This window comes from Carassius auratus, chromosome 12 (genome assembly GCF_003368295.1).
Source record: "Carassius auratus strain Wakin chromosome 12, ASM336829v1, whole genome shotgun sequence".
Taxonomy (NCBI): domain Eukaryota; kingdom Metazoa; phylum Chordata; class Actinopteri; order Cypriniformes; family Cyprinidae; genus Carassius; species Carassius auratus.
Window position 1 is genome coordinate 15,909,465 of NC_039254.1, and position 26,245 is coordinate 15,935,709.

General features: G+C 42.7%; 1 protein-coding gene across 1 annotated transcript; it reads right to left on the reverse strand.

The window, feature by feature from the left end:
• Positions 1–1,035: 1,035 nt before the first annotated feature.
• dlx3b (distal-less homeobox 3b) lies at positions 1,036–4,492 on the reverse strand. The gene is made up of 3 exons (XM_026277236.1): positions 4,011–4,492; positions 3,056–3,240; positions 1,036–1,977 (listed from the first exon to the last, which is right to left on the reverse strand). Exons 1-3 carry the CDS (start codon positions 4,327–4,329, stop codon positions 1,672–1,674), a joined length of 810 nt encoding a protein of 269 aa, XP_026133021.1. The 5' UTR covers positions 4,330–4,492; the 3' UTR covers positions 1,036–1,671.
• Positions 4,493–26,245: the final 21,753 nt, after the last annotated feature.

The following is a 26,245-nucleotide window of genomic DNA, read 5'->3' on the forward strand; positions in this document are numbered from 1 at the left end:
TAGAGCACATTGTCTATTTTCACTTTTTCATTGTAGGCTATTTATTCCATCTGATTTATGGCAACTTAAAAAGCCTTTCAATCCTCATGACGGATAATATAATTTTTCACACCTAATTTCTGCGTGATGCTTTGGCAATGGCTGAACGATTTCCAGCCAACTTCCTAGAATAAACATCAACAACACGTGTTTTCAGTAGGACTTACAGGAAATAAATTCTTCCAGAAAACATCTGATGCTGGTAAACTCGAGACCACCAGAAACCCAGCGTCCCAGCAGACATAGGCTACCTGAGACCATGAAAACCTTTTCACGTGCTAATTGAATTTGTGGTCTAAGAGACCAAAGAGTAAATAAACATTCTATTGCTTCGTCTGTCACGTGAAAGTTGAGTTAAAATACTTTAAATTCGAATGCACATTAACTTTTAATGTGTTAGCCTAAAGGCTATTTATGTGGATGTTTTACATGCAATATTACATAAAGTCATTAAACGGTCTTAAAGACCGATAATAGGCCTATGTATTGGTACGAAAAAGAAACCAAAACCGCGGGAAGGTGGAATCTGGGAGGGAACATGTTAAATGCCGCTTTGAAATATCGTCGCTCTGTAATTTGCATATACCTGTAGGAACCTCTTGGGGTTTTTCTTGGCCTACGTCTGATGTCTTTGTTTGCTCTGTCGATTCTTGTTGTGACCGACTATGCCTAAAGCTGAAGGCTTTATTTCAGTAGTCACCCCCTCCTTCGCTGTAGTCTATCTTGTTATCTGCCAACAGAATACTAATAAAATCCAGTGACTCCAACATGTCTGCTCGCCGGTCGCCTCCTACAGCCTCTTTGCACGCAGCCCTACCAGGCTTATGCATGCAAACACATCACAAAATAGCATCTGTCTGACTTAACCCTTTCCTAAGAGTCCAAACAGTGCGATATCATTGCAAACCTTCAATTTGTAAATCATTTGAAAATGAATTTTGCTAATTCGTTGAGACAGATAAGCTGTGAAGGAAAGACAAACAGGAAATATTAAAATACTTTCAATTCGCATTTATTCAGTTTGACAGCATAACAATAGAACTACTTACAGGAATAATAATAATAAAATAAAATAAAAAATGGTTCGAGCACCCGCGTGCAGTCTCTGTCTTAAGTAACACGAATTTAGTGGTTCTGCTTTATTTAAACACATATGTACAGCTTTCAACATTTTGTACAAGTCTATATAACTTATGTCCTGAGTCTCTGACGCGCGCGACACCAGCCCACACTGTGGGTGGAGAGGCTGATAACGACACAATTTGGGGTTCAATCGTTCTTTAAAACATTTTTAATATTCGCCTATTCAATGAACAAAACATGAAAATAAAGAAAGTCACAAAACATAATAATTTAAAACCACTCTAAACTTCCTTTACATTGTTTCACCTACACCTATGTGCATATGAGTAGCCGGGACACATTGAAACATTGTTATTATTAATATTACACTACTGTTATTTCAACACAAAGCATTCATATATCGACATATACGCGTTTAAACAGTACACAGAACGCCAACACATGTGTGCTGTCCCACTCCAGATACTCGCGGAGCATCTCTCAGCTTATTTATATTGAGTTTTTCAAAAGTCTTTTCCCTCTTATATTAAACTCTTCCATCAGTGTCTATTAATACACGGCCCCCACGCTCTGAGGTGGTCCTGGGTGGTGCACTGGATGCTGTAAATGTGATCCCTGCTGGTACCAGTGATTGCTGTAATCTTCCATGTAGGGGGGTGTTGAACTGAGGGGTGGCTGGGGGATCTGCCCCCGGTTGACCTGGCTAGAGTGCGCGTTATTGTCCCAGACAGCCGGGGATGGAGGCGAGTTGCAGGCCATGGAGTCGCTGGCGTTCGGGCTGTGCTCCAGCGGAACCTCGCCGTTCTTGTAAAGTTTCTTGAACTTGGATCTCCGATTCTGGAACCAGATTTTGACCTGTTCAAAAAAAAAAAAAAAAAAAAAAAAAGAAAAGAAAAGAAATAAATTAGTTAATTCGATTCAATTCGAGTCACGTCAGTTTGCTTTTGGACATAGTAAACAATATTAACTCAAATGTCTCTTAGATCAAATCGAATTGCTACCTAACGATTTGGAAAACTAAAGTAGTGCTACAGTTTCTACTTTGAACTGGTTACGACAGGTTTGAGGGGATATAACAAAACGTTGGGATATGTTGGTAGCTACATTGTTAATGTACTTTTTTACATATACAAAACAACACGGTTTGATCATTTCAGTATTTCAGAAATATAGATTACAAGTAACATTTCAAAGCACGTTCACCTTTTGATAACTAGAAAACTAGGGGTAACTTCTGATAATTTTTTACCTTTTATTTTGCATGTAACATAATTATACAGATCATTAATATGCGACAAACACTTTAGTATTTAAAAGTATTTTAGATATGTGACGTTTGCTTTGACAGACAGCGCCATGAAAATACCTTCAGGCTTCATTTATAAAATTAATACAACTTTAAAATCCTCAACAAAGCCCAAATTATTTCAAACAGTCATTGTGTAACGTATAAACGCTGATATTTTTAATCAAATCATTAAATCATTTATGAAGAAAACTGAGATGAAAATTTCTTAAATTAATACAAGCAAAGATGTCATTAGACAATAATGATGGCAATATTTTTGACAGTGCACATATTGCACATATTTTATCAGACAAAAATAAGACGTCGATTTGTAATGTCCTGTAGGCTATAACACTTTGCACGAAAAATTAACGAAATAAAGTGATTTACAAATATTTTCGTTGCAGAAACTGCAAATAAATAACTATTATTAATGTATTACTTACAGTGGTAAAAATATGAGCAATAACATTTCAACACATCTGACATGAGAATGCTTTATGACCTGATAAGCTTGCTATTTATCCTTATCTCAGTGTGCTCAGTGTCAGCGATAGATGTGCTTTAAGCTGTAAACGCAAGTTCAGGTGGCAGCCCAGTAATTATGTTAAGAGTGTTGTAAATGAATTCTCGCTCCAGTGTTACCTGTGTCTGCGTGAGCCCCAGCTGAGCGGCGAGCTCGGCTCTCTCCGGCAGCGCCAGATACTGCGCCTTCTGGAAGCGGCGCTGCAGCGCGGCGAGCTGGTAACTCGAGTAAATGGTGCGCGGCTTGCGGATTTTCTTGGGTTTTCCGTTTACCATCCGAACTTCAGTCTCTAGTTCCTCTTTGACTGGAAAGAATAAAAGTATAGACCACGTTAAGGCAAAGTGGGTTGGTTACAGGACCTAAAAGAAAGCCGAAAACCGACTGGTTTCATTTTGGCATCGTGACGCAAATTAAAAAGTCACTGAAATTCATAAATTAAACAAATCTTCCTCTTTGAGAATTAAACAAGCGACATCATATGAGTAAAATAAAATGTATGTCAGCCGTGGTAGGCAGTAGCTATATCAGAAAAAGTAATTCTAGTTTGACAAATAGCTAAATATGCTATAGTTAAATCATCTTCAAGTTTGTAGGAATGGCTGTAAGCATATCTAGTGATTTATAGGTCTACTTCAACAATAAAATATAACGTGACATCTAGCCTAGACTCAGCACTGAGTAATAATGATTAATCGCGTTACAGATGCAATAAAAATGTCTTAATTGTTTTACAGCGACCGCGAATGTCTTGTGATAGAGGCAACTTTCTACCCTGCTTTAATAGATTTCATGTGTAACAACCCTTTAAATAAACGACTTAAGTGCTATAATAATACAATTAAATGTTCAAAATAATAATAATAATAATAATAATAATAATATTTTTAAGAGAATCGCGAACTTACGCTTCTCAGTTGGCTAATCAAAACACAATTTTATCATCTTTAGAAGATGCCTATTTTTACCGATATTAAGAAAAAAAAATGCCGATTATTATTTATTTTTTTAACTGCATATAACCTACCTCTGGCATATTTAAAAATAATATTTAAAAAAAATGCTTCAAAATCTCACCTGCGCTTTGAGGTGGCGTCTGCAGGTCTCTGTTGTAATGTCCATACTGTCTGTAAGTATTGTAAGGGTACTCTGTCTTGGTGGGGTAAGGTCCGGCTGATGCCCCCATCCCAGACAGATTAAACTGATGATATGAATTCATGTGTTGAGGGTATGGAGGACTCTGGTAGTACTCGTGATGGCTGCTGTAATAACCCATGTCTGTAGCCGAAGACTCTGGAAGAGTCGGAGAGTCCTTGGAAGTCGGATGGCAACTCATAGAGCCTGAAAGATCGGTTGAAAAACCGGGTATCTTCCTGTCATATGTCGGTCCACTCATCCTTTAGAGTGGGGGATCACAAAAGCAACAACGATCTTCCACTTTATTTCCAGGGCAGACTTGAACAAAACATGCAGACGTTTAGTTCAGGACGCAGCCTGTTACACAAAATCCTAGACGCGCTGTTTCTCGAACTCCCTCGGTAGAAGCACTGAAGGTAAATGGCAGGGATCTAGTATGAGAAACTCTGAATTATAGGGCACATGGGTGGACACTCGGCTCCTATTGGCTCCTCGCTTCTCTGTTTCTTTTTTTCTCTCTCTCCAGCCCTGAGGGCGAAGCAAAGACTGTTCTCCGCCTCGCGCCTTAACGTCTCCAAACTTTCAGCATTTGGGGATTTGGGCTTTTATAGTGATAATGAAGATATGAAATGTTGCAGACATTTTATTAGAGCTGCAGTGGAGTAGGTTGAGTTTATGTGTAAGTTAGAAGAAGATAATTACGCATATTTTTTCTAGTTGCATTAAAACATATAACTATATATAGCCTGCATTTTAAATAGGCAAACCTCCATCGTTTTAATTCTAGTTTCAAGTACATCCTGTTATTTAATATGACTGAATCCCCTAAGTGTATCATACACCCTTAAAAAATAAAGGTTCAAATTAGAAAAATTTTATAAAATAACTGTTTTAATTTTCCAAACGAGTTGTATGAAACAAACCAGTTTACCTGTGGTTTAAAGAACAAGAAACCAAATCCGAAGTAGCAGTAATGTAACGTAATGGAACTTTTGAACCATCTAGCTAATTTAAATTAGTTCTTGTCCAGAAAATGGTTCTTTGGTGAACCAAAACTGGTGCAAAGAACCATTCAGTAATATTGTAATATATCCGTGTATGTGGAAGGCCAGACGTGGCTGTTTTAAATCTTAAGGGGCATAAACAATAACTGATTTGTAAATGTAGTGAAAACCACTGTATTGCGGTACACATTCTGATCTCATCAGTTTGCTCTTTTCTGATTCAGAGTGGCTTTGGTGAAAGAGGCTGGAGGAGTTTATCGGGTCCACTGATCACCCCCGAGGCTCTCACTGGTGTGCCCTCTTTATTAGGACAGGGCGTGGTAGCTGCATGAGTCTTAACCTCTAGCACCCAAATAACATTTATCAGCCACTGGCCTGTAAATGTAAACGAGGAATAGAGGATGAGACGACCTGTTTATTGCTGCTCGTTATTAATTGTCAGTAGCATATGCAAATGGTGTGCAGCTGAAGGTGCTGCTCGACGGTAAACGTGCTCCTCCCTGTGTGAACTTCAGCCGCAAGATATCGGTTTGTCACATACCTGATGTGCACAGTCGTAGCTTGTAGTCAAATTCCATAAAGTCTTCTGAGAGACATGCAAACCATTCTTGAACTCTGGAACATTCTGTCCAACGTGAGTTTCTGTTCTGGTAGTTTTATTAAAATATGAAATAAAATAAAAGAATCGTCTGATTTCTGATTGTGTCAGTCAACGGCTTTGCAGAGCTAATGCATCAAACACTTTCAAATCACCATCATTACTTACTGTATTCATTTTAAATGGGTAGCGTCTTCATACATTCTCATTAAACAGTAAAATCTAGATTTATTGGATACATAATGTGACATTAATATTGTTTTTTAGCAGCTGTGTTTTCAATTTAAAGTCCTGCGGGTGAAGTAATGTTACAGTCTCTGGTCGTTTTTGGTGTTACACTGCCTCCTTATGGCTGTAGTGCAATAATTCATTACTGTTCCAGATTGAAATGAGTTAGAATTATATTCCTCCGTAAATACAGGAGACTGAATTATTGTATGAAACATCGCATTTCTGCTGAAGGCCTTTATTTGCAGGAGAGCCCTGATTTTAAAATCAATAAGCATCGTCTTTTAACTACCTTCATATTTTAATTTATTACATTTAATGTATATGTATTATTCTTTATTAAGAATGATTTTTGTTAATTGTTGATGATGTCCTATTTATTGGTCAGTTTAAAAAATATTTGTATTATTGTAAAAAAAAATTATTATATAGGCTACACAAAGTTAATGTTAACAAATTAAAATGACAAAAACGCACAACAAAATTACTACAGCTAACTTAAATGAAAATGAATAATACAACACACATCTACCGTAAATTTATGCGTATTTGGCGTGCTGTCAGGGTGGAGGGCTCCGAGCTCGGGATGTGGCCCGAACCCAGAGTACTCCCCCCGGTTGTGGTAAGAGTAGATGGATCTATAAGAGAGGAGAAATGGGTTGGAGGAGGGATGCTGAAAACTGTCAATGAACAGAGGTAGGTTCTGCTGTTATTTATACCTTGTCATGAGTTGATTACCGATTGGTCTCCACTTGTGTTAATCAGGTTAATGAACGGCGACTGCTCCTCCCGAACTTTGTTATGAAACAGCATAAAAACGAATTCAAAATCTTCTCAATTATGCAAACATAACACTGGCAGAAACATTTATTTAAACAGCGCTTAAAAACATGATTGCAGTTCATTATTGGAAAACACTATTTATTTATTTATACATTCATTCATTCATTCATTCATTCATTTATTTGTACATCAAAATGTAATGTTTAACATTTAATATAGGCTGTAATTTCTTTGTAATTATCTGTGAAATTTACTAACAATTTTTGAGTTACAATTGTTTAAATTAAATCCTACACCAAATTATTTTCAGTGTACATTGTTACACACACATACACACACACAACACACACACACAATAATATAATAAAATATAATATTATTTATTTATTTACTATTATTTTTAGTTCTATATTATTTAAGCTGGGTCTCAAGTTTTTTAAATAGTTTTTCTATATGTAGATCAGGGGTCAACAGATTCAGCCCTGGAGTTTCAACCCTAATTAAACACACCTGATTCAGCTAATCAAGGTCTCACTGTAGGTATACTTGAAACTTCCCGACAGGTGTGTTGAGGAAAGCTGGATCTAAACTCTGCAGGACACCAGCCCTCCAGGACTTTTGGTGGAGTTTGGTGACCCCTGATGTAGATTGTAAAAAATGTGTGATGTAATACTCTAATCAGCAGGTGGCGCCAGTAACACAGTTTCTCTGTAATCTCACCAGCACTGTTTTATTGTAAGCGTTTTAATTCAGGAATTATGAATTATGCTTTATCATTATAAGGAAATTTATGATATTAATGCATAGTGGTTGTTTCTGTTGTAGATTTATTTTTTCCATTGCATGTAAGAACATGAGTCAAAAAAAATCCTTTCCCTTCTTTACATCGGTGTGGCTGTTATCTGAGTACAGTAAATAACACACACAGGCACACACACACACACGTGCGCGCGCGCCTGGAATGAGACTGGCAGATGATTAAAGATGCATTGTTCACACTTTCCCTTTCTCAGGAAATCAGCGCTGGGGATTTCTCTGATAAATCACGAGCCATGACAGTCAGAGGCTTCAGCATGTTAAAAAAACGACACAGACTCTTTTGAAACTCCTGAGAGCTCTCGTAGATCTTCTTTGTTTGATGTCGGAAGTGTGTAAACCAAGCATTGAAGTTCTTCGGAAAAGCCTGCAATTACAGGATGAGTGTACAGTTGCACTGGTCAGCCAGGTTGAGCGCAGTCTTTTGTTGAGACGATTACAAATGGTTCTGTCTTTGCTTAAAGTGCGTAATTTCCATTAAGCGCTCGCAAATCCGCCGGAAAATGCGCGCAGCTGCGGCCTTTGGCAGGTAATGGGTGTTAAATGGTTGATGAATTATTAAGCAGTGATGTTCAGATGAAAATAGTCTCTCTGGATGTTTTAGAAATATAAAACTTTCTCCAAAGTAGGCTACATAATACATGTGATTACAATGACAATAAGTTTTAGTTAGGCTATTGTAAATGTTGCATATGTCTGTATTTATATGTATATGTATGGATTTTCGAAATTTCCCTATAATAATGCGTTAAAAAGTGTGTATAAAGTAGAAGTGAGTTGTTCTTCCTTATGTAACTAATGAAGGGAGGATGAGAGGAAGTTTGGTAGCAAAGGCAGGCAACAATAGCCCTCCCACTTGTGCTTTTCCCTCTCTTTTTTCTTTGAGTAAATCATCAGAGAGCTCTCTGGGGATAATGAAGTTCAAGGTTCTCTACACAGACTGAACAACAGGAGCTCTGCACGTCTCTCCTGAGCATCCCTCAGTCTCTGAGCTATATATATATTGTGACGAGTCAGCTGCCTCCTCCCTGATTGTCACCGGCACCCCGTCTTAAATAGCCGCCCTTCACCAGGCTCCTGACTGGAGTGGGTGTGTGAGAGGAGGGGCGTTGGACGAGTCAGGGCTGGCGGCGTGTGATGGGGCACACCTGATGTGAATGGAGCCTCATCCCTGCCGCTGTTTAAAAGCCCAACGCGCCTCTCCTCGGGAGACCGGTCTCTTCCCCGTGCATGCACACTGGTGTCCTCGTGGGTCCAGGAAGGGTGCGTTGAGGGACTCCCGCGCCACCAAGACGTGAGCTGCCGGACCCGCGATCCGGATGGGAACCGCACCCGTATACACGGCCAATGGGGCAGGATGCCGGGCCGTCCATCCCCTACCAGCGCCGCGGCCAACGAGAGAGACGCGGCCGCTAGGAGAAGCCGCCGCCCCTCGTGCCCCGGACCGAGGAGGGGAGCGCGTGCGGCCGCCGGACTCCGCCCCTTGCCTGGACCCTTCCTCGATGAACACTGCCCGACCTACACAAACCCCGCAGCACGACGAGGACACCAGATTCCCTGTTATTTTGGACACTTTCCCCCTTTGGCCACTTTTATTCCCTGTTATTTTATGATTTCTGTTAATAAAAGCCTCTCCGAGGCCTGACGCCATGCCCACTGTGTCTGTCTTGTGCTCCTCCCGTGACACTGGTGGAGAATGTGGGCAAGGCGGAGCCTAGACAGCGCAGTTGGGAAACATCTGGTGACGTCACTCCCTCTCGCTTGCAAATGTTCGTGAGAACCCGGACTGGGACGGAGGAAAACCGGGGACAGCCTCCCAGCCACACAAGGGTAAGTGACTTCTGTTATCGTCATTTTGCCCTGTGGTTGGTTGAGGCTGTCACTAAAACCCGGTTTCTCTGTCCCTGTTCCGGCGCGCTGCAAGAGGGAGGACCGCCCGGAGAGGAATCCCCGCCCACTCCGACCGTTTGGAGTCTGGTTGAGGATGGTAGCACTCCCATGTGGGTGGCGCTCTGGGGACGGGGATGTCGCTTGGGAGGGGGAATGTGACGAGTCAGCTGCCTCCTCCCTGATTGTCACCGGCACCCCGTCCTAAATCGCCGCCCTTCACCAGGCTCCCGACTGGAGTGGGTGTGTGAGAGGATGGGTGTTGGACGAGTCAGGGCTGGCGGCATGTGATGGGGCACACCTGATGTGAATGGAGCCTCATCCCCGCCGCTGTTTAAAAGCCCAACGCGCCTCTCCTCTGGAGACCGGTCTCTTCCCCGTGCATGCACACTGATGTCCTCGTGGGTCCAGGAAGGGTGCGTTGAGGGACTCCCGCGCCGCCAAGACGTGAGCTGCCGGACCCGCGATCCGGATGGGAACCGCACCCGTATACACGGCCGACGGGCCAGGATGCCGGGCCGTCCATCCCCTACCAGCGCCGCGGCCAACGAGAAAGACGGACTCCGCCCCTTGCCTGGACCCTTCCTCGATGAACACTGCCCGACCTACACAAACCCCGCAGCACGACGAGGACACCAGATTCCCTGTTATTTTGGACACTTTCCCCTTTTGGCCACTTTTATTCCCTGTTATTTTATGATTTCTGTTAATAAAAGCCTCTCCGAGGCCTGACGCCACACCCACTGTGTCTGTCTTGTGCTCCTCCCGTGACAATATATATATATATATATATATATATTCAGTTCATTTGTTTGCATAAACTTTCAAAAAGCATGTTTTTATTGTTCCTCTTCAGGAACTCGAGCTGCGTCAAACACGCTTTGGGAAATGCACTTAGCGTGAGCGACTCTGAATGACTCCTGTGTAATCAGTCCAATGGAAGAGCTTGACGTCACAGGCGGGGTGACGTAAGCGACCAGGAAGCATAAAAGCACGTGCCGCGCAGCTGGCGTCAGCTTCGCGTCTTTCAGCAAGCGCTCTGTGTGTGAATGTCACCTGTTTGTCTTGTGAGTCTTATTTACTGTTGTCTGTCCAGTTAGAGCTCATAGACATGCCGAAGAGCAAGGCGAAATCTAAGCATAGCGAAAGCGATTCCAAATCAAATTATAGGTTGTGGGTTCCTCCCTGCCCGCGATATATAACGGGTGGGGATACACACGGCTTATGCATTATTTGCCTGGGAGCGAAGCACGTTGAGTCGGCTCTCGAGGGGGCCGACTGTCCGCACTGTGAGCAAATGTCGGTGCGGCTGCTTCGTTCCCAGAGGGCCCTCTTCGAGGAGGGTGCCTTCGCCAGCGTTCCCCGCAGTGCTGGTCCCACTTCTGCCGAGGCCCAGAATCAGAGCGTCGCCTCTTGTGCTCTCTGCTGAGGTCTTCTAGGCCCAAACAAGATCTTAGGGCAGTCATAGAAGCTAAGAAGTCCTCGGCCAAGAAACCCTGACGCCAAAAGCCCAGGGTTTCAGAGGGCAGTCTCTGCTGGGGTAGAAAGTGGTACACACCGCATTACACGGTGCCCGTCTAACCTCAGCGCCCTCTGGGGGCCGGTCTGCCAACCCTGCCAGTGTTTCAGGGCGCAGCGGTCCCCAGCGAGCATCGGTCTCAGTATCTTCCGCCCGTGCGCGTAGCGGGGCTAAGACGCTCGCCGCCCCTGCGGGGGCCTCTTACACCAGAAGTCAGTCTCGAGAGACTGATTCCTTTAGTACATTATTTAGCAGCGTGGAAACTACTGCCAAATGTATCTCAATGGGTCCTGCACACAGTATAAAAAGGCTACCGTATTCAGTTCGGCTCTGCGCCGCCAACATTCAATGGGGTCATCCCGACGATAGTCGGCCCCAGGCAGGGTCTGGTTATGGAAAAGGAAGTGAAAACCCTATTAGAGAAGGGGGCCATCGAGGTGGTCCCTCCTCATGACCGGGAGTCCGGATTTTACAGCCGGTATTTCATAGTTCCAAAGAAGGATGGGGGGTAGCGTCCAGTTAAAGACTTGAGGGTCTTAAATCGTTCAGTTATGAGATTGAAGTTCAAAATGCTCACAATCAAGCATGTTGTAGCTCAGATCAGGTCCGAGGACTTGTTTGTCACAACAAATCTCAAAGATGCATACTTCCACATATCCATCTTTCCACAACACAGGAAGTTTCTGAGGTACACTTTCGGGGGCGAAGATTACCAATATCGAGTAATTCCCTTTGGCCTTTGATGCAAAAAATTTACTCTCGATCCATGTCAGACGGTGGGGGTGGTAATTTAGTATGCAAATTTATTCAAAGAATATAAGAAATGAGAATACAACTCATAACTCACAAACAGATTAGTAAATACTAAAATCAGCTTCAAATATAGAAAATACAAATCCCAATATTAATATAGTTTTAAAAGCAATCCATATATGATGGGTGTTACCCAATTAAGAGTAATACAAAATGCATTATAATATTCAAAAGTAATCAAGATGTTAAAAATAATAATACAAAGTATACAACAATAACTGTATATCAAAAGTCAAAAGTTATACTAATATTCATATAATAACAAATAATATAATAATAATCATATCTGAGATGAATAAAACCTGAGAGAAGTTGAAGTATTCAAGTGAGCCCGGAATCAAAGATAAAGAAGAAGGTGAGCAAAGACTAAGTCCAGCTAGAAGGGTCCAGTCTGAACTCAACCTGAGCTAAACAAGGAGGGATGAATTGCCTCCTCTTATAGCTCCGCCAAACAAAGGAACTCGTGATTAAAACTAAAAATCGTCTCTGCAGCAAATATCAAGAGGTGTTAAATCATTAATCCAAAAATATCAGATGAGCTCTGCAGTCTGGTTTCAGTTCCCTATTTCAGAACAGTCGGCAGATAGTTGTTGCTTGTTGGACTTTGAGCATTGCTCAGAAGACTGTAAATTAACCTCAAATTTAAATACATGATGCACATACTCAGCTTCTATTTCTGCAGACGTCTTCTAAGGTCTAAAGTTCAACTGAGGCCTTCAGAAACAGACTGTTCTGTACTTTTAAGCACGTAGGCAATGCCCTCAAGACAGAGGTCCAAATTTGGGTTACACCAGCCTTGTACTCTCACCCCGCACGTTCACAAAATGCGTAGATGCGGCTCTGGTTCCCCTGTGCATGCAGGGCATCTGCATTCTCAACTACATCGACGATTGGTTGATTTTAGCTCAATCCTAGCAGGTTGCGGCTCGGCATCGAGATGTCATTCTGGCACATATGGGGAAGCTGGGTTTGAGACTGAACAGCAAGAAAAGTGTACTTTCTCAGGTTCAGAGAACCACCTATCTAGGCGTAGTATGGGATTCAACCGCAATGCAGGCACGATTGTCCCCTGCTCGTATCGAGTCGATCCATGTGGAAGAAACCTTGGTTCTTGAATCAGGGCTCGGTACTGGGAGCTCCTTGTCGCCGTGTAATACTAGCGACGGACGCATCTCTCACCGGCTGGGGTGCAGTCATGAGTGGCCACCCTGCCCCTGGTCTGTGGAGCGGTCGCCATCTAAGCATATCAATTGTCTAGAAATGCTAGTAGTTTATAGTGCACTGAAGCACTTCCTCCCAGACCTAAGGGGTTACCATGTGTTGGTGCGCACCGACAACACATCGGTGGTCTCTTACATCAACCACCAGGGAGGTCTGCGTTCACGCCCTTTGTACAAGCTGGTGCACCAGATCCTGGTGTGGTCCCAAAACAAACTCCTCTCATTAAAAGCAGTATACATTCCTGGGAAACTAAATATGGGAGCAGACATACTGTCAAGGCAGGTGGTGAAGCAGATATGGAGAGTATTTGGCAGGGCTCAAGTAGACCTTTTTGCGACTCAAGAGACATCACAATATTCCCTTTGGTTCTCTCTAGTTCATCCAGCTCCTCTGGGACTGGACGTTATGGTACAGACCTGGCCAAGGCTTCGTCTGTACACCTTTCCCCCTATTGCTCGGTTCCCAGGAGTTCTGGCGAGACCATGCCGGGATGGGGTCCGTTTGTTATTAGTAGCCCCGTTCTGGCCGGGCCGAGTATGGTTCACAGACCTGGTCTCGCTCCTCGACAGCTCTCCATGGGAGATACCGATCAGAACAGACCAACTCTCACATTAATCCAAAAATATCAGATGAGCTCTGCAGTCTGGTTTCAGTTCCCTATTTCAGAACAGTCGGCAGATAGTTGTTGCTTGTTGGACTTTGAGCATTGCTCAGAAGACTGTAAATTAACCTCAAATTTAAATACATGATGCACATACTCAGCTTCTATTTCTGCAGACGTCTTCTAAGGTCTAAAGTTCAACTGAGGCCTTCAGAAACAGACTGTTCTGTACTTTTAAGCATGTAGCCAATGCCCTCAAGACAGAGGTCCAAATTTGGGTTACACCAGCCTTGTACTCTCACCCCGCACGTTCACAAAATGCGTAGATGCGGCTCTGGTTCCCCTGTGCATGCAGGGCATCTGCATTCTCAACTACATCGACGATTGGTTGATTTTAGCTCAATCCTAGCAGGTTGCGGCTCGGCATCGAGATGTCATTCTGGCACATATGGGGGAGCTGGGTTTGAGACTGAACAGCAAGAAGAGTGTACTTTCTCAGGTTCAGAGAACCACCTATCTAGGCGTAGTATGGGATTCAACCGCAATGCAGGCACGATTGTCCCCTGCTCGTATCGAGTCGATCCATGTGGAAGAAACCTTGGTTCTTGAATCAGGGCTCGGTACTGGGAGCTCCTTGTCGCCGTGTAATACTAGCGACGGACGCATCTCTCACAGGCTGGGGTGCAGTCATGAGTGGCCACCCTGCCCCTGGTCTGTGGAGCGGTCGCCATCTAAGCATATCAATTGTCTAGAAATGCTAGTAGTTTATAGTGCACTGAAGCACTTCCTCCCAGACCTAAGGGGTTACCATGTGTTGGTGCGCACCGACAACACATCGGTGGTCTCTTACATCAACCACCAGGGAGGTCTGCGTTCACGCCCTTTGTACAAGCTGGTGCACCAGATCCTGGTGTGGTCCCAAAACAAACTCCTCTCATTAAAAGCAGTATACATTCCTGGGAAACTAAATATGGGAGCAGACATACTGTCAAGGCAGGGGCCGACGCCCGTGGAATGGTGGCTTCACCCAGAGGTGGTGAAGCAGATATGGAGAGTATTTGGCAGGGCTCAAGTAGACCTTTTTGCGACTCAAGAGACATCACAATATTCCCTTTGGTTCTCTCTAGTTCATCCAGCTCCTCTGGGACTGGACGTTATGGTACAGACCTGGCCAAGGCTTCGTCTGTACACCTTTCCCCCTATTGCTCGGTTCCCGGGAGTTCTGGCGAGACCATGCCGGGATGGGGTCCGTTTGTTATTAGTAGCCCCGTTCTGGCCGGGCCGAGTATGGTTCACAGACCTGGTCTCGCTCCTCGACAGCTCTCCATGGGAGATACCGATCAGAACAGACCAACTCTCACAGGCACAGTTCACGATAATTCACCCTCGCCCGGAGTTGTGGAAGCTGTGGGTGTGGCCCCTGAGGGGGCACAACTGTTAGCAGCTGGTCTCTCAACCGAGGTTGTTGGGACCCTCCTCCAATCCAGAGCTCCCTCAACGAGGAAACTGTACAACCCTAAGGTGGAAGCATTTCACCTCATGGTGCAAAGACCGCCAGCTAGACCCAGCAAACTGCCCAGTTGGTACAGTTCTGGAGTTTCTACAGGCCAGGCTCTCAGCAGGGTTGACCCACTCCACGCTGAAGGTTTACGTGTCGCCCATTGCGGCATACCACGCCCTTCACGATGGCCAGTCTCTGGGAAGACACCCCCTAGTTACACTGAGGCTGAGACCTCCAGTACAGTCCCGTATTCCCCCATGGGACTTGGTTGTGGTGTTAGAGGCAATGTGCAAACCCCTGTTTGAACCCATTCAAGATATTTCAGACAGACATCTTACACTTAAAACCTCCTTTCTGTTGGCTATCACCTCTCTGCGGAGAGTAGGAGATCTTCAGGCCCTCTCTGTGGCCCCCACTTATCTTGAGTTTGCACCTGGCATGACCAAAACGTTCATATACTCTCGAGCAGGATATGTTCCCAAGGTTCCCTCTGTTACACCACAACCTGTAGTGCTGTAGGCCTTTTGTCTTCCTCCCTTCCAGAAGCCCGACCAAGTGAAGCTAAATTGTACGTCCACAGAGCTGCCCTGTGGAGAAAAACTGACCAATTGCTTGTATGCTACGGTCCCCCCAAGAGGGGTTCTCCTGCTTCTAAGCAGACTATTAGTCGTTGGATAGTCGAGGCTATCAACTCCACCTATGAGTCCTCTGGTCATCCCCCGCTGTCGGGAGCCAAGGCTCACTCTACTCGGGGTATGGCGGCCTCCAAGACCTTCCTAGCAGGTGTATCCATGCTGGAATCTGCAATGCTACGGAGTAGTCCACGCCCTCTACGTTTGTTAAATTCTATGGCCTAGACATGCTGTCACTCCAGGGGCTTCTGTCCTCTTGTCCTAAGCTGTGCTCTTCGCATACACACTAGGCAGGGGTTTGGTAGTCTGGCGGCGTTGGTACTCGTTCCCCAAAGCGTGTTTGATGCAGCTCGAGTTCCTGAAGAGGAACGTCTCTAGGTTCCCTATGTAACCCTAGTTCCTTGAGGGAATGAGACGCTGCGTCTTGGAGCCATACCCCCGGCACCCCTGCCGGCGCTTGCTGGTACTCGAAGCTGACACCAGCTGCGTGGCACGTGCTTTTATAGCTTCCTATAACCCTAAGCGCGTTCCCCAAAGCACGTTTGACGCAGTGTCTCGTTCCCTCAAGGAACTAGGGTTACATACGTAACCTAGAGACGTTTTATTGTGTTAGTTAGCTGTATCAAAATCAAAACAATCCAACTGCAATTTGATTGTGATTAATTGGAATGCAGGATAAAAAAATATATATTTGAACATTGTTAAAAACAAAGTTATCTACACTTCATACAGGTCCTTCTCAAAAAAATAGCATATTGTGATAAAAGTTCATTATTTTCCATAATGTAATGATAAAAATTAAACTTTCAAATATTTTAGATTCATTTTACACCAACTGAAATATTTCAGTCGTTTATTGTTTTAATACTGATGATTTTGGCATACAGTTCATGAAAACCCAAAATTCTTATCTCAAAAAATTAGCATATTTCATCCGACCAATAAAAGAAAAGTGTTTTTAATACAAAAAAAGTCAACCTTCAAATAATTATGTTCAGTTATGCACTCAATACTTGGTCGGGAATCCTTTTGCAGAAATGACTGCTTCAATTCGGCGTGGCATGGAGGCAATCAGCTTGTGGCACTGCTGAGGTGTTATGGAGGCCCAGGATGCTTCGATAGCGGCCTTAAGCTCATCCATAGTGTTGGGTCTTGCGTCTTTCAACTTTCTCTTCACAATATCCCACAGATTCTCTATGGGGTTCAGGTCAGGAGAGTTGGCAGGCCAATTGAGCACAGTAATACCATGGTCAGTAAACCATTTACCAGTGGTTTTGGCACTGTGAGCAGGTGCCAGGTCGTGCTGAAAAACGAAATCTTCATCTCCATAAAGCTTTTCAGCAGATGGAAGCATGAAGTGCTCCAAAATCTCCTGATAACTAGCTGCATTGACCCTGCCCTTGATAAAACACAGTGGACCAACACCAGCAGCTGACATGGCACCCCAGACCATCACTGACTGTGGGTACTTGACACTGGACTTCAGGCATTTTGGCATTTCCTTCTCCCCAGTCTTCCTCCAGACTCCTTGATTTCCGAATGACATGCAAAATTAGCTTTCATCCGAAAAAAGTACTTTGGACCACTGAGCAACAGTCCAGTGCTGCTTCTCTGTAGCCCATTTCCTGCACACGCCTGTGCACGGTGGCTTTGGATGTTTCTACTCCAGACTCAGTCCACTGCTTCCGCAGGTCCCCCAAGGTCTGGAATCGGTCCTTCTCCACAATCTTCCTCAGGGTCCGGTCACCTCTTCTTGTTGTGCAGCGTTTTTTGCCACACTTTTTCCTTCCCACAGACTTCCCACTGAGGTGCCTTGATACAGCACTCTGGGAACAGCCTATTCGTTCAGAAATTTCTTTCTGTGTCTTACCCTCTCGCTTGTGGGTGTCAATGATGGCCTTCTGGACAGCAGTCAGGTCGGCAGTCTTACCCATGATTGCGGTTTTGAGTAATGAGCCAGGCTGGGAGTTTTTAAAAGCCTCAGGAATCTTTTGCAGGTGTTTAGAGTTAATTAATTGATTCAGATGATTAGGTTAATAGCTTGTTTAGAGAACCTTTTCATGATATGCTAATTTTTTGAGATAGGAATTTTGGGTTGTCATGAGCTGTATGCCAAAATCATCAATATTAAAACAATAAAAGACCTGAAATATTTCAGTTGGTGTGCAATGAATCTAAAATATATGAAAGTTTAATGTTTCTCATTACATTATGGAAAATAATGAACTTTTATCACAATATGCTATTTTTTTAGAAGGACCTGTATGTATGTATGTGTGTGTGTGTGCTCTTGTTTTTGTGACATATCAGGACACAACTTTGTATAATGACATGGCACAGGTATTAAAAGGAGAGAGTGACTCTTTTGAGAAACTAAAAATGCACAAAGTTTCCTGTGAGGGTTAGGGTTAGGTTTAGGGTTGGTGAAGGGCGATAGAATATATAGTTTCTACAGTATAAAAACCATAACGCCTATGAGATGTCCCCACTTTTCACAAAAACAAACGTGTGTGTGTGTGTGTGTGTGTTTCATATTTACAATATATCGGAATGAGCATTCAAATATAAAATATAACATGCATGCTTCAGTATTTTATATAATATTTTCATGCTAATGAACTTTTTCACCCTTGCATTAGAAACATCAACAAATAATAAAAGGAAAAATGAGAACTTTATACTATACTTACTATATCTTTATGAAATGGCCAAACTTGATGTGAAAGCAGAATCTTTAAGTGTTTCACATAGACATCTCAGCTGTTTCCAAATAATATCTGTTGGTGTTCTTTTTTCTTTTATTGACATCTTTGTTTCATTCATGCTGTAAGGTAGAGTGTTGTACGGATGCTGTGAGTGGCAGCGCTGGGGTTATGAGCTCAGTGCATGGGTGTTAAAGGAAAAGCCCCCAGTAATTCACTCCCAGAGGACCACAGCTGTCAAAGGAGTCAGTTAGCAAATGACTGCCAGCTGTGGCTAGATGTTGTGAATGAAGCATTTGCTTGATGCCACAAAAATTGATTCACCCTTTTGCTTTTTTATCCACAAGCACAAATGTAGAAAAATGACGAGTAATCTAATAATTTCTGGGGATATTTTCCATCTCGTGCGTTAATCTTTAATCCTTTCATAAGTATAGCTGACCTCTGACCTTTAGCCTTAGATCCTCTCCACCAAAGGATCTCAGTTCACAGCAGGTGCAGCTCTATACTGCTGCTTGTGCTTCTGCAACAGTAAATAACTCTGCTAGACTATAAATTCACTTCTTTAAGATCAGAAACTGGATTTTTCTTTTTTAAATAAAATTGTTTGTGCTGTAAAACATAATTTCCATTACTCATTAGAAAGTGTTTCTTTGGTTGCTCCGTCCCGAGAAATTAGTTTGTGTCATTTAAAGCAATATTTCACACCCCAAAAATGAAGATTTGCTGCAAATTAACTCACACTCAAGCCATCCAAGATGAAGATGATTTTTTTTCTTCATCAGAACAGATTTGGAGAAAGGTTACATTACATCACTTGTTCAGCAATCTCTGCAGTGAATGAGTGCCATCAGAATGAGAGTCCAAACAGCTGATAAAAACATCATAATAATCCACAAGAAATCCAACATCTTGCAAAGTGAAAAACTGTTTCAGGTTAGGAATGTAACCATAGTCCCCTAAGTAGGGAATAAGACACTGCGTCCTCTCGTGGTCGCTTTGGGGAACACCTCGTCGTGACCCGTGTCTGAAGCATACTTTAAAAAACACCAACACGTTGGCGGGCGACAGCCTCTGACGTCACTACTGGTGCGACTCTAAATAAGCAGAGAGCACGTCATTTAATTTTTCGTCTGAAGCTTGCTTCAGAAGCATGGCAGGGAGCTAGAGGACGCAGTGTCTCGTTCCCTACTCAGGGAACTTAGGTTACATTCATAACTTGAGACAGTTCCCTTTTGAGTGGGCTTCGAACTGCATCCTCTAGGGGTCGCTTTGGGGAACAGTATACCCACGCCGCCATGCTGAGGGGAGTTTAGGCCAGAATCATGGCAAACACTAAGTACCAACTCCAGCTCCCAAGATGAACTGGGCTTTTCACCAACTCAAGAAAGGGCACGAAGCAACCGCAGGGAGCCCTTACCATAAAGGATTTTTAGAAAGAACGCAGAGCACTAGCGTGCGAACTTACAACAGTGTGGATTTCAGAAAGTGTGCAAAGACTTCACGTGCACACTTACCATAATATGGATTTTCAAAATACTGTTCTAAGGAGGGGCTCTCTTGGCACTCTGATCAAGCAGCTCACAGATGGAATGATGTATCTCAAAAATATGTTTTGAGAATATCAACTCGATCTGTGGAACTAATGGTGGAGCACTCTGGGGGAAAAACAGAGAACGCAGTCTCATATGAGAGGAGAACTCAGAATTCAGAGTAGCGTACTCATACGTGACCCTTCCTGGAAAGGGGACCACTGTTAAACTACTGCGAGAATCGCCCAGATATCCCTTCATGTTGAGGGAAGCAATGCTTGAAGTGTATAAATGAATACACTCCGGCTGAATGGAGCCAAAGGAACCAAGGTCTAACCATCTCGAAAAGGGAACGAAGCTGAGCATGTAACCCTTACTGTACAGGATTTCAGAAAAGTGTGCAGAGTCTTGCGTGCACACTTACCTTTAGGAAGTACACAGAGCATAGCGTGTGTACTTAGAGGTTCCTAAGCATTGCAGAGGCGCTGAAATGCACAGGAGAGGCAAGCTCCAAGTATATACAGGAAGAATTCTGTAACTACCACCTCCACCTGCCCACTGGATGTGACAGCGCATATAAGCTGCCAAGAGGCCCCTCAGGGTGACCTGACCGGACATTCATGAAATCCCCTGCAGTGCTGTGTTCCAGTTCTGATGATCAGCGAGGCTCCCGCAGAAGTGAAGTGAAGTGAAGTGACATTCAGCCAAGTATGGTTACCCATACTCAGAATCTGTGCTCTGCATTTAACCCATTCAAAGTGCACACACACAGAGCAGTGAACACACACACACACACTGTGAACACACACCCGGAGCAGTGGGCAGCCATCTATGCTGCGGCGCCCGGGGAGCAGTTGGGGGTTCGGTGCCTTGCTCAAGGGCACCTCAGTCGTGGTATTGAAGGTGGAGAGAGCACTGTACATGCACTCCCCCCACCTACAATTCCTGCCGGTCCAGGACTTGAACTCACAACCCTTCGATTGCGAGTCCGACTCTCTAACCATTAGGCCACGACTTCCCCAAAGCCTGTGATCTCGGCTGCCTAATACGGGAGCACGATGCCGGAAGGTCGGTGCTGACGGGTGTTAATAAATGCCATGACTGAGCACTGTAAAAGAGACTCACAGAGTGTTAGTAGACACATAACCACCAGCAATTTAACCAATAAGTATATACAGAAAGGGTTACATACTCACTCATCCTCCTGTACTGGAGCCCCGCTCATGGGGCGCCACCTTATAGTCCAGACCATCAGTAAGGTGGTTACTATGAATATAGAACCAACCAAAAACATCAAAGGTCCAGCATAGGAGACTGTTATGTGAGAAATTTTTCCACCTAACCTCAATCAGGTGGAGAGCTGGTGGTTACAGGGGAATAAGGCAAGCAAGGATAAGAGCAGAAGTTAAAAACATTCAAAGGGAATGAGTAGCTACCTAGGTATCGATCCGATTCTGACAAGAACGCTGCCTCGTCTTAATCCCATCCCTCAGGTCCTGCTTACCTCCTCATGACCCATGATTCCTCTTGCCCCTCCCACAGCTTGGGGAGAAGCGCAAACTGTCTTCTGGACCTTCATGGAATGAAGGATTTAAAGGCAGCTGAGTGCGCCCTTGTCTCCCTGAACTTCTCGACCACCGTCTCGACGGAGGTACCGAAAAGCTTAGAGGGCGAGATCGGAGCATTTGAGAAGATGGCCCCTTTCTTTCTTCCCGATGTCTGCCAGGTTAACCCACAGATGTCTCTCCGTTACTACCATAGACCTATAGACCATAGATCTACCCATGGCAGAGGCGGCCTGTTTGGTAGCACAGAGAGAGAGGTCTGTGGTGCAGCACAGCTCGGCTACCTGGTCAGCTGAAAGGCCCTCGCCTTTATCCCGGTCCTTCGGCAGATCAGCCTGATTGGCCTGACTGCCATCATGTGAAATGAATTTATCAGGTGTCAAAAATACTGACACAGATGTAAACACGGTTTAAACGCCTTGCTAGTGGATGCCATGATAAACAAACAAAGATTGCTCTTACCGGGGTCGTTTTTCAGATGCACGCTTCAAACAAAACAATCAATGAAGATGAAGAAGATGACATGCTCTATGGGTGCTTATTTATTGTCGCACCGGTAGCTGTCGCCAGCCAACGCGTTGGTGTTTTTCAAAGTATGTTTCAGACATGGGTCACGATGAGGTGTTCCCCAAAGCAACCCTTACAGGACTCAGTTTGAAAGGGAACAGCATCAAACTCAAACTGTGGTTTCCAGTAGAAAAATAAGTTCTCTATCCATAATATTGTTTTCTCCAAATGGTCTTATCTGACACAGGAGAGAAATATGCACAGATCAAGTACTGTTTATATATATATATATATATATATATATATATATATATATATATATATATATATATATATATATATATATATATTGTGATGGGAGGAGCACAAGACAGACACAATGGGCATGGCGTCAGGCCTCAGAGAGGCTTTTATTAACACAAAAACAAATAAAACAGGGGATAAAGGTGGCCAAAGGGGGAGAGCGTCCAAAATAAACAGGGAATCTGGTGTCCTCGTCGTGCTGCAGGGTTCGTGTGGGTCGGGCAGTGTTCATGGAGGAAGGGTCCATGTAAAGGGGGGGGGGGGGGATTTAGGACGGGGTGGCGATGATAATCAGTGAGGAGGCAGCTGACTCGTCACAATATATATATATATATAAATATATATATATATATATATATATATATATATATATATATATATATACATAACTTGTTTACATTTTGCTAGATATTATAGCTCAGATAATAGAAAATGTAATAGTTTGTTCATATTAAGATCTCAAGAGTATTGAATAAGAATCTGAGCAGAGTTGAGAGATTGTTTTGAGATTACAGTACATGCACTATTAGCTAGAAAAATAAAATCTAAGAAACCGAAGACCTCTTCATTTGCTTACTGACCAGGATAAACAAATGAGATGTTAAGGAGGTCATATATGTGAAGTTATTTTTCTTTTCTTTTCTTTTTTTTTTCTTTAAAAACTAAGCTGGCTTTAATAACTACAGATCTAAAAAAGCCACAATTCACATTGTTGCAAAGATTTTATTTAAAGATATTTGATATGCATCTAATCTGAGAGTCTATTTATTAAAGAAAATCACAATGCCCTCTTCAGTAAGAATAGGATCTGTTGTTTTCTCTGAAGCTCTTATGTATGTGTGTTCTATGCTCTGGTTGTCCAGCTGGTGTCTGGAATGAGCAGCACAGAAGCAGCTGGTTTCTCTGGGTGACGGGAGCGGGCTTCACAGGAATGTCTTAATTTCACAGGACAGACTTATTCTTAACTGCTGGACAGAACAGCTGTGGTGGGAGTGAAGGGGGTCCCTCTTCTCTTAATGAACTCCATCATTGCATTCAATCTCTTCTCATTCTTCAGCGCCTCTCAAGCTCTCAGCAGCTACCATGGTGGCATTCTGTGCAGCAACCGCTATACTGAATTGACAAAACCTAGTCTAGAATATGAATGATGTGAGAAATATGTTTTGATACCTGAACAGGAGCTACAATGCCAAAAAGATGAATAAATAAAACTAAATAAATGAATAAAAAGTGCTAGTAAAAATTATATAAATAATAATTTTTGAAGGTTAATAATAATAATAATAATGTGTTTATTTAGTTGTTGATTTTGTTAATGAAATTATGATAAAAAACTAAATATTTTGTAATGCGTAATATTAATGTTAATTATAATAATAATGATAATAATAGTAATAATAATAGCCAATATGATAGTAATGTGCATGCTAGTTAATAGTGAGAATAGGTACCTAAACTGAAATGCTACAGATCATAATTATTATTATTATTTATTTTTGAGCACATTTAGATATTTATTGACATATAATTTGCCCTGTAATAGATTCAGCTGGGTAAGTATTATATACAGTCTAAATAATGTCCGTTTCCTGCTAAAGATAATAAACGGTATTATTTGTAGAGTGTAACGTCTGGCCTCCCAGACTGCTCTGTTGGGTTTGCTTTTTTCCAGGCTATGGCCTGTTCTCCCGCGCTAATGAATGGACATAATGATCTGAATGAGAGATTCAACTGAGTGTGAAACGTGCAGGTTTGTGGAGCACTGTTCTTTCTCTTCAAAGAGAACCAAGACCCGTTCTAATACTTAACTCTTTCCTTCCTTCTCTGTTAAAAGCACTTCAAAGTCCTTGGGATTTCTCAGACCTTAAATCTACTTTTGCTGAAATTCCAGCTCAAGCATTACATCAAAGAACATGGAGTTGCCCCACTTCAAAACAGAGTCAAATACCAGCTTTTACATCCCACAGACATTCTATAAACTCCCAGCTATGACAGCAGCCGGTTCACCTGGCCAAGAACTCTGCTCCAGAACGTTAACCATTCTGCTTGAGAAGAGGTTAGCAGTGCAAGAGATACCTGGAGGCAACACACACAGAAAGAATCCCCTGAAACATAAAGACAGCTGTGATAATGCAGGAGAGCTGGAAGAATCAGAAGCAAGCAGTTTTGAACTGTTTTCGTGGGAATTGGGCTTACTCTCAAAAACAGGTTTCTGCTTTTATTCCATGAGTCGTTCCTAAATCACTTTTGCCATTATACAGTCACAAGAATATCATTCTTACTGTCCCAGCAGTCAAAGAACCTGTTTCCAGCTCTTCTATGAAGTGAAGAATGCTGTGATGTCAAGCTGTGGTGGGACTCGATCACTCCAGTGAGAAACTACAGTTTGATTTATTACAGGACAAGCACAGAGATTGGAAAGACACACTATTAAGGATCTGTGATCTACATCCGTGATTCTTAACTCATTTTTCTTTAGGACACAGCTTTCACATTATACTAAGTCCCAATCCCAATTCTATTTTATACCCCTTCCCCTACCCCTTCCCCTTATCCCTTGAGTGTCAAGGGTTAACGGAGAAAATATTCCCCTAAGGATTGGGACACCACTACCATGACGTCACACGCCATCATTCGTCATATAGCTCCTAAAATACACACATATACTGGTGTGCATTATAGCCTTTAATTATCGTTCTGTATTAATGCGCTGCATACTGACACACACACATATCAGAAATCACGCAGCTCACACATCCAGGAGAAAATAAACTTGTCAACACTGCCCCACGACTTTTATTAAATACAGTTTAAATACAGAATCGATACATTATATTTTCCAGCAATGAGAGGAAACAATCGCTGTTTTAAAGTAAACTCACCCTAAAAAGATAAACGCACAGATGCCAATACACACAACCTCCATCTCTCTGTCACTCTCTCGAATGGGCAATATTTGAGAAAATGGTTTAGCGATTTCTAATTATTCCCATCAATGTCTTCGGCAGTTATCACCCTGATCAGACATATGCTGTGGAACTATCATACAGTCTGTAATGATATGACGTTAGCAAATATTAGCAAGTTTTTGCAAATATTTCTTTGAGTATCATGACCATTAATATGAACTCACAATTGAATGTAACATAAAACAAATGATTACTTATCGTTAAAATCCTTTATTTATGCCAAAAAAGCTTACATTTATGTGTCTTTTTGTTCGCTGTAGCAGCCATGTTTCAGAGATAATCATACCCCTTAGTTTGAAGTGTGGTCCTGAAAAATCTTCGTTTGAAGGGCTATCTGGCCCTTCCCCTTACCCCTACCCCTCCAACCAAAAGAGAATCGAGACACCCCTACCCCTTCATGTGAACGTGCGAAACGGAGGGGTAGGGGAAAGGGGAAGGGCTAAGGGGTAGAATTGGGATTGGGCCTAAATGTCCATGATGGAATTTTCAGTACTGATTTGAACAGATGTTGTGTTTTGCAGTTAAAGTTAATGTCTTAAAACTTAACGGATATTTTTCTGGCAGAAAATTTCCAGTACCTTTTACTTTAAAAAAAAAAAAAGTCAAAACAAACTGAGCTAGTAACTAGAGTCTCAAAAAAGACAAAGACACCAACACTTCAGTTTTGCACTTAATCTCTTTGTTTTTAAATATGAAGGTCAGACAAAGTCATCTTTGTTATCAACACAATAGAAGGTGCACAACATGAGATAACGCAGATCAAGATTTTATTATTTTAACCCAGTACTGACACTGTAAAAATTGGTAACAAGTGATTGTTATTATAAAGTGCTTTTTTGGTATAATAGAATATATTTATGTTGATTCAGTGTTGTTAAATAATATTGTAAACTTTAATATAACCAGTTAATTCAGATCATATTTAATACATAATGATGGCTAATTTGAAATGCAGTTAAAATATTTTGTATAATGACTATAATTCATTATTAAC

Coding starts and splice junctions, on each gene's coding strand:
- dlx3b (XM_026277236.1), bottom strand. CDS start 4,329: ATGAGTGGACCGACATATGACAGGAAGATACCCGGTTTTTCAACCGAT. Junction 3,241..4,010: donor GACGCCACCTCAAAGCGCAG/GTGAGATTTTGA, acceptor TATTCTTTCCAG/TCAAAGAGGAACTAGAGACT. Junction 1,978..3,055: donor TGGGGCTCACGCAGACACAG/GTAACACTGGAG, acceptor TTTTTTGAACAG/GTCAAAATCTGGTTCCAGAA.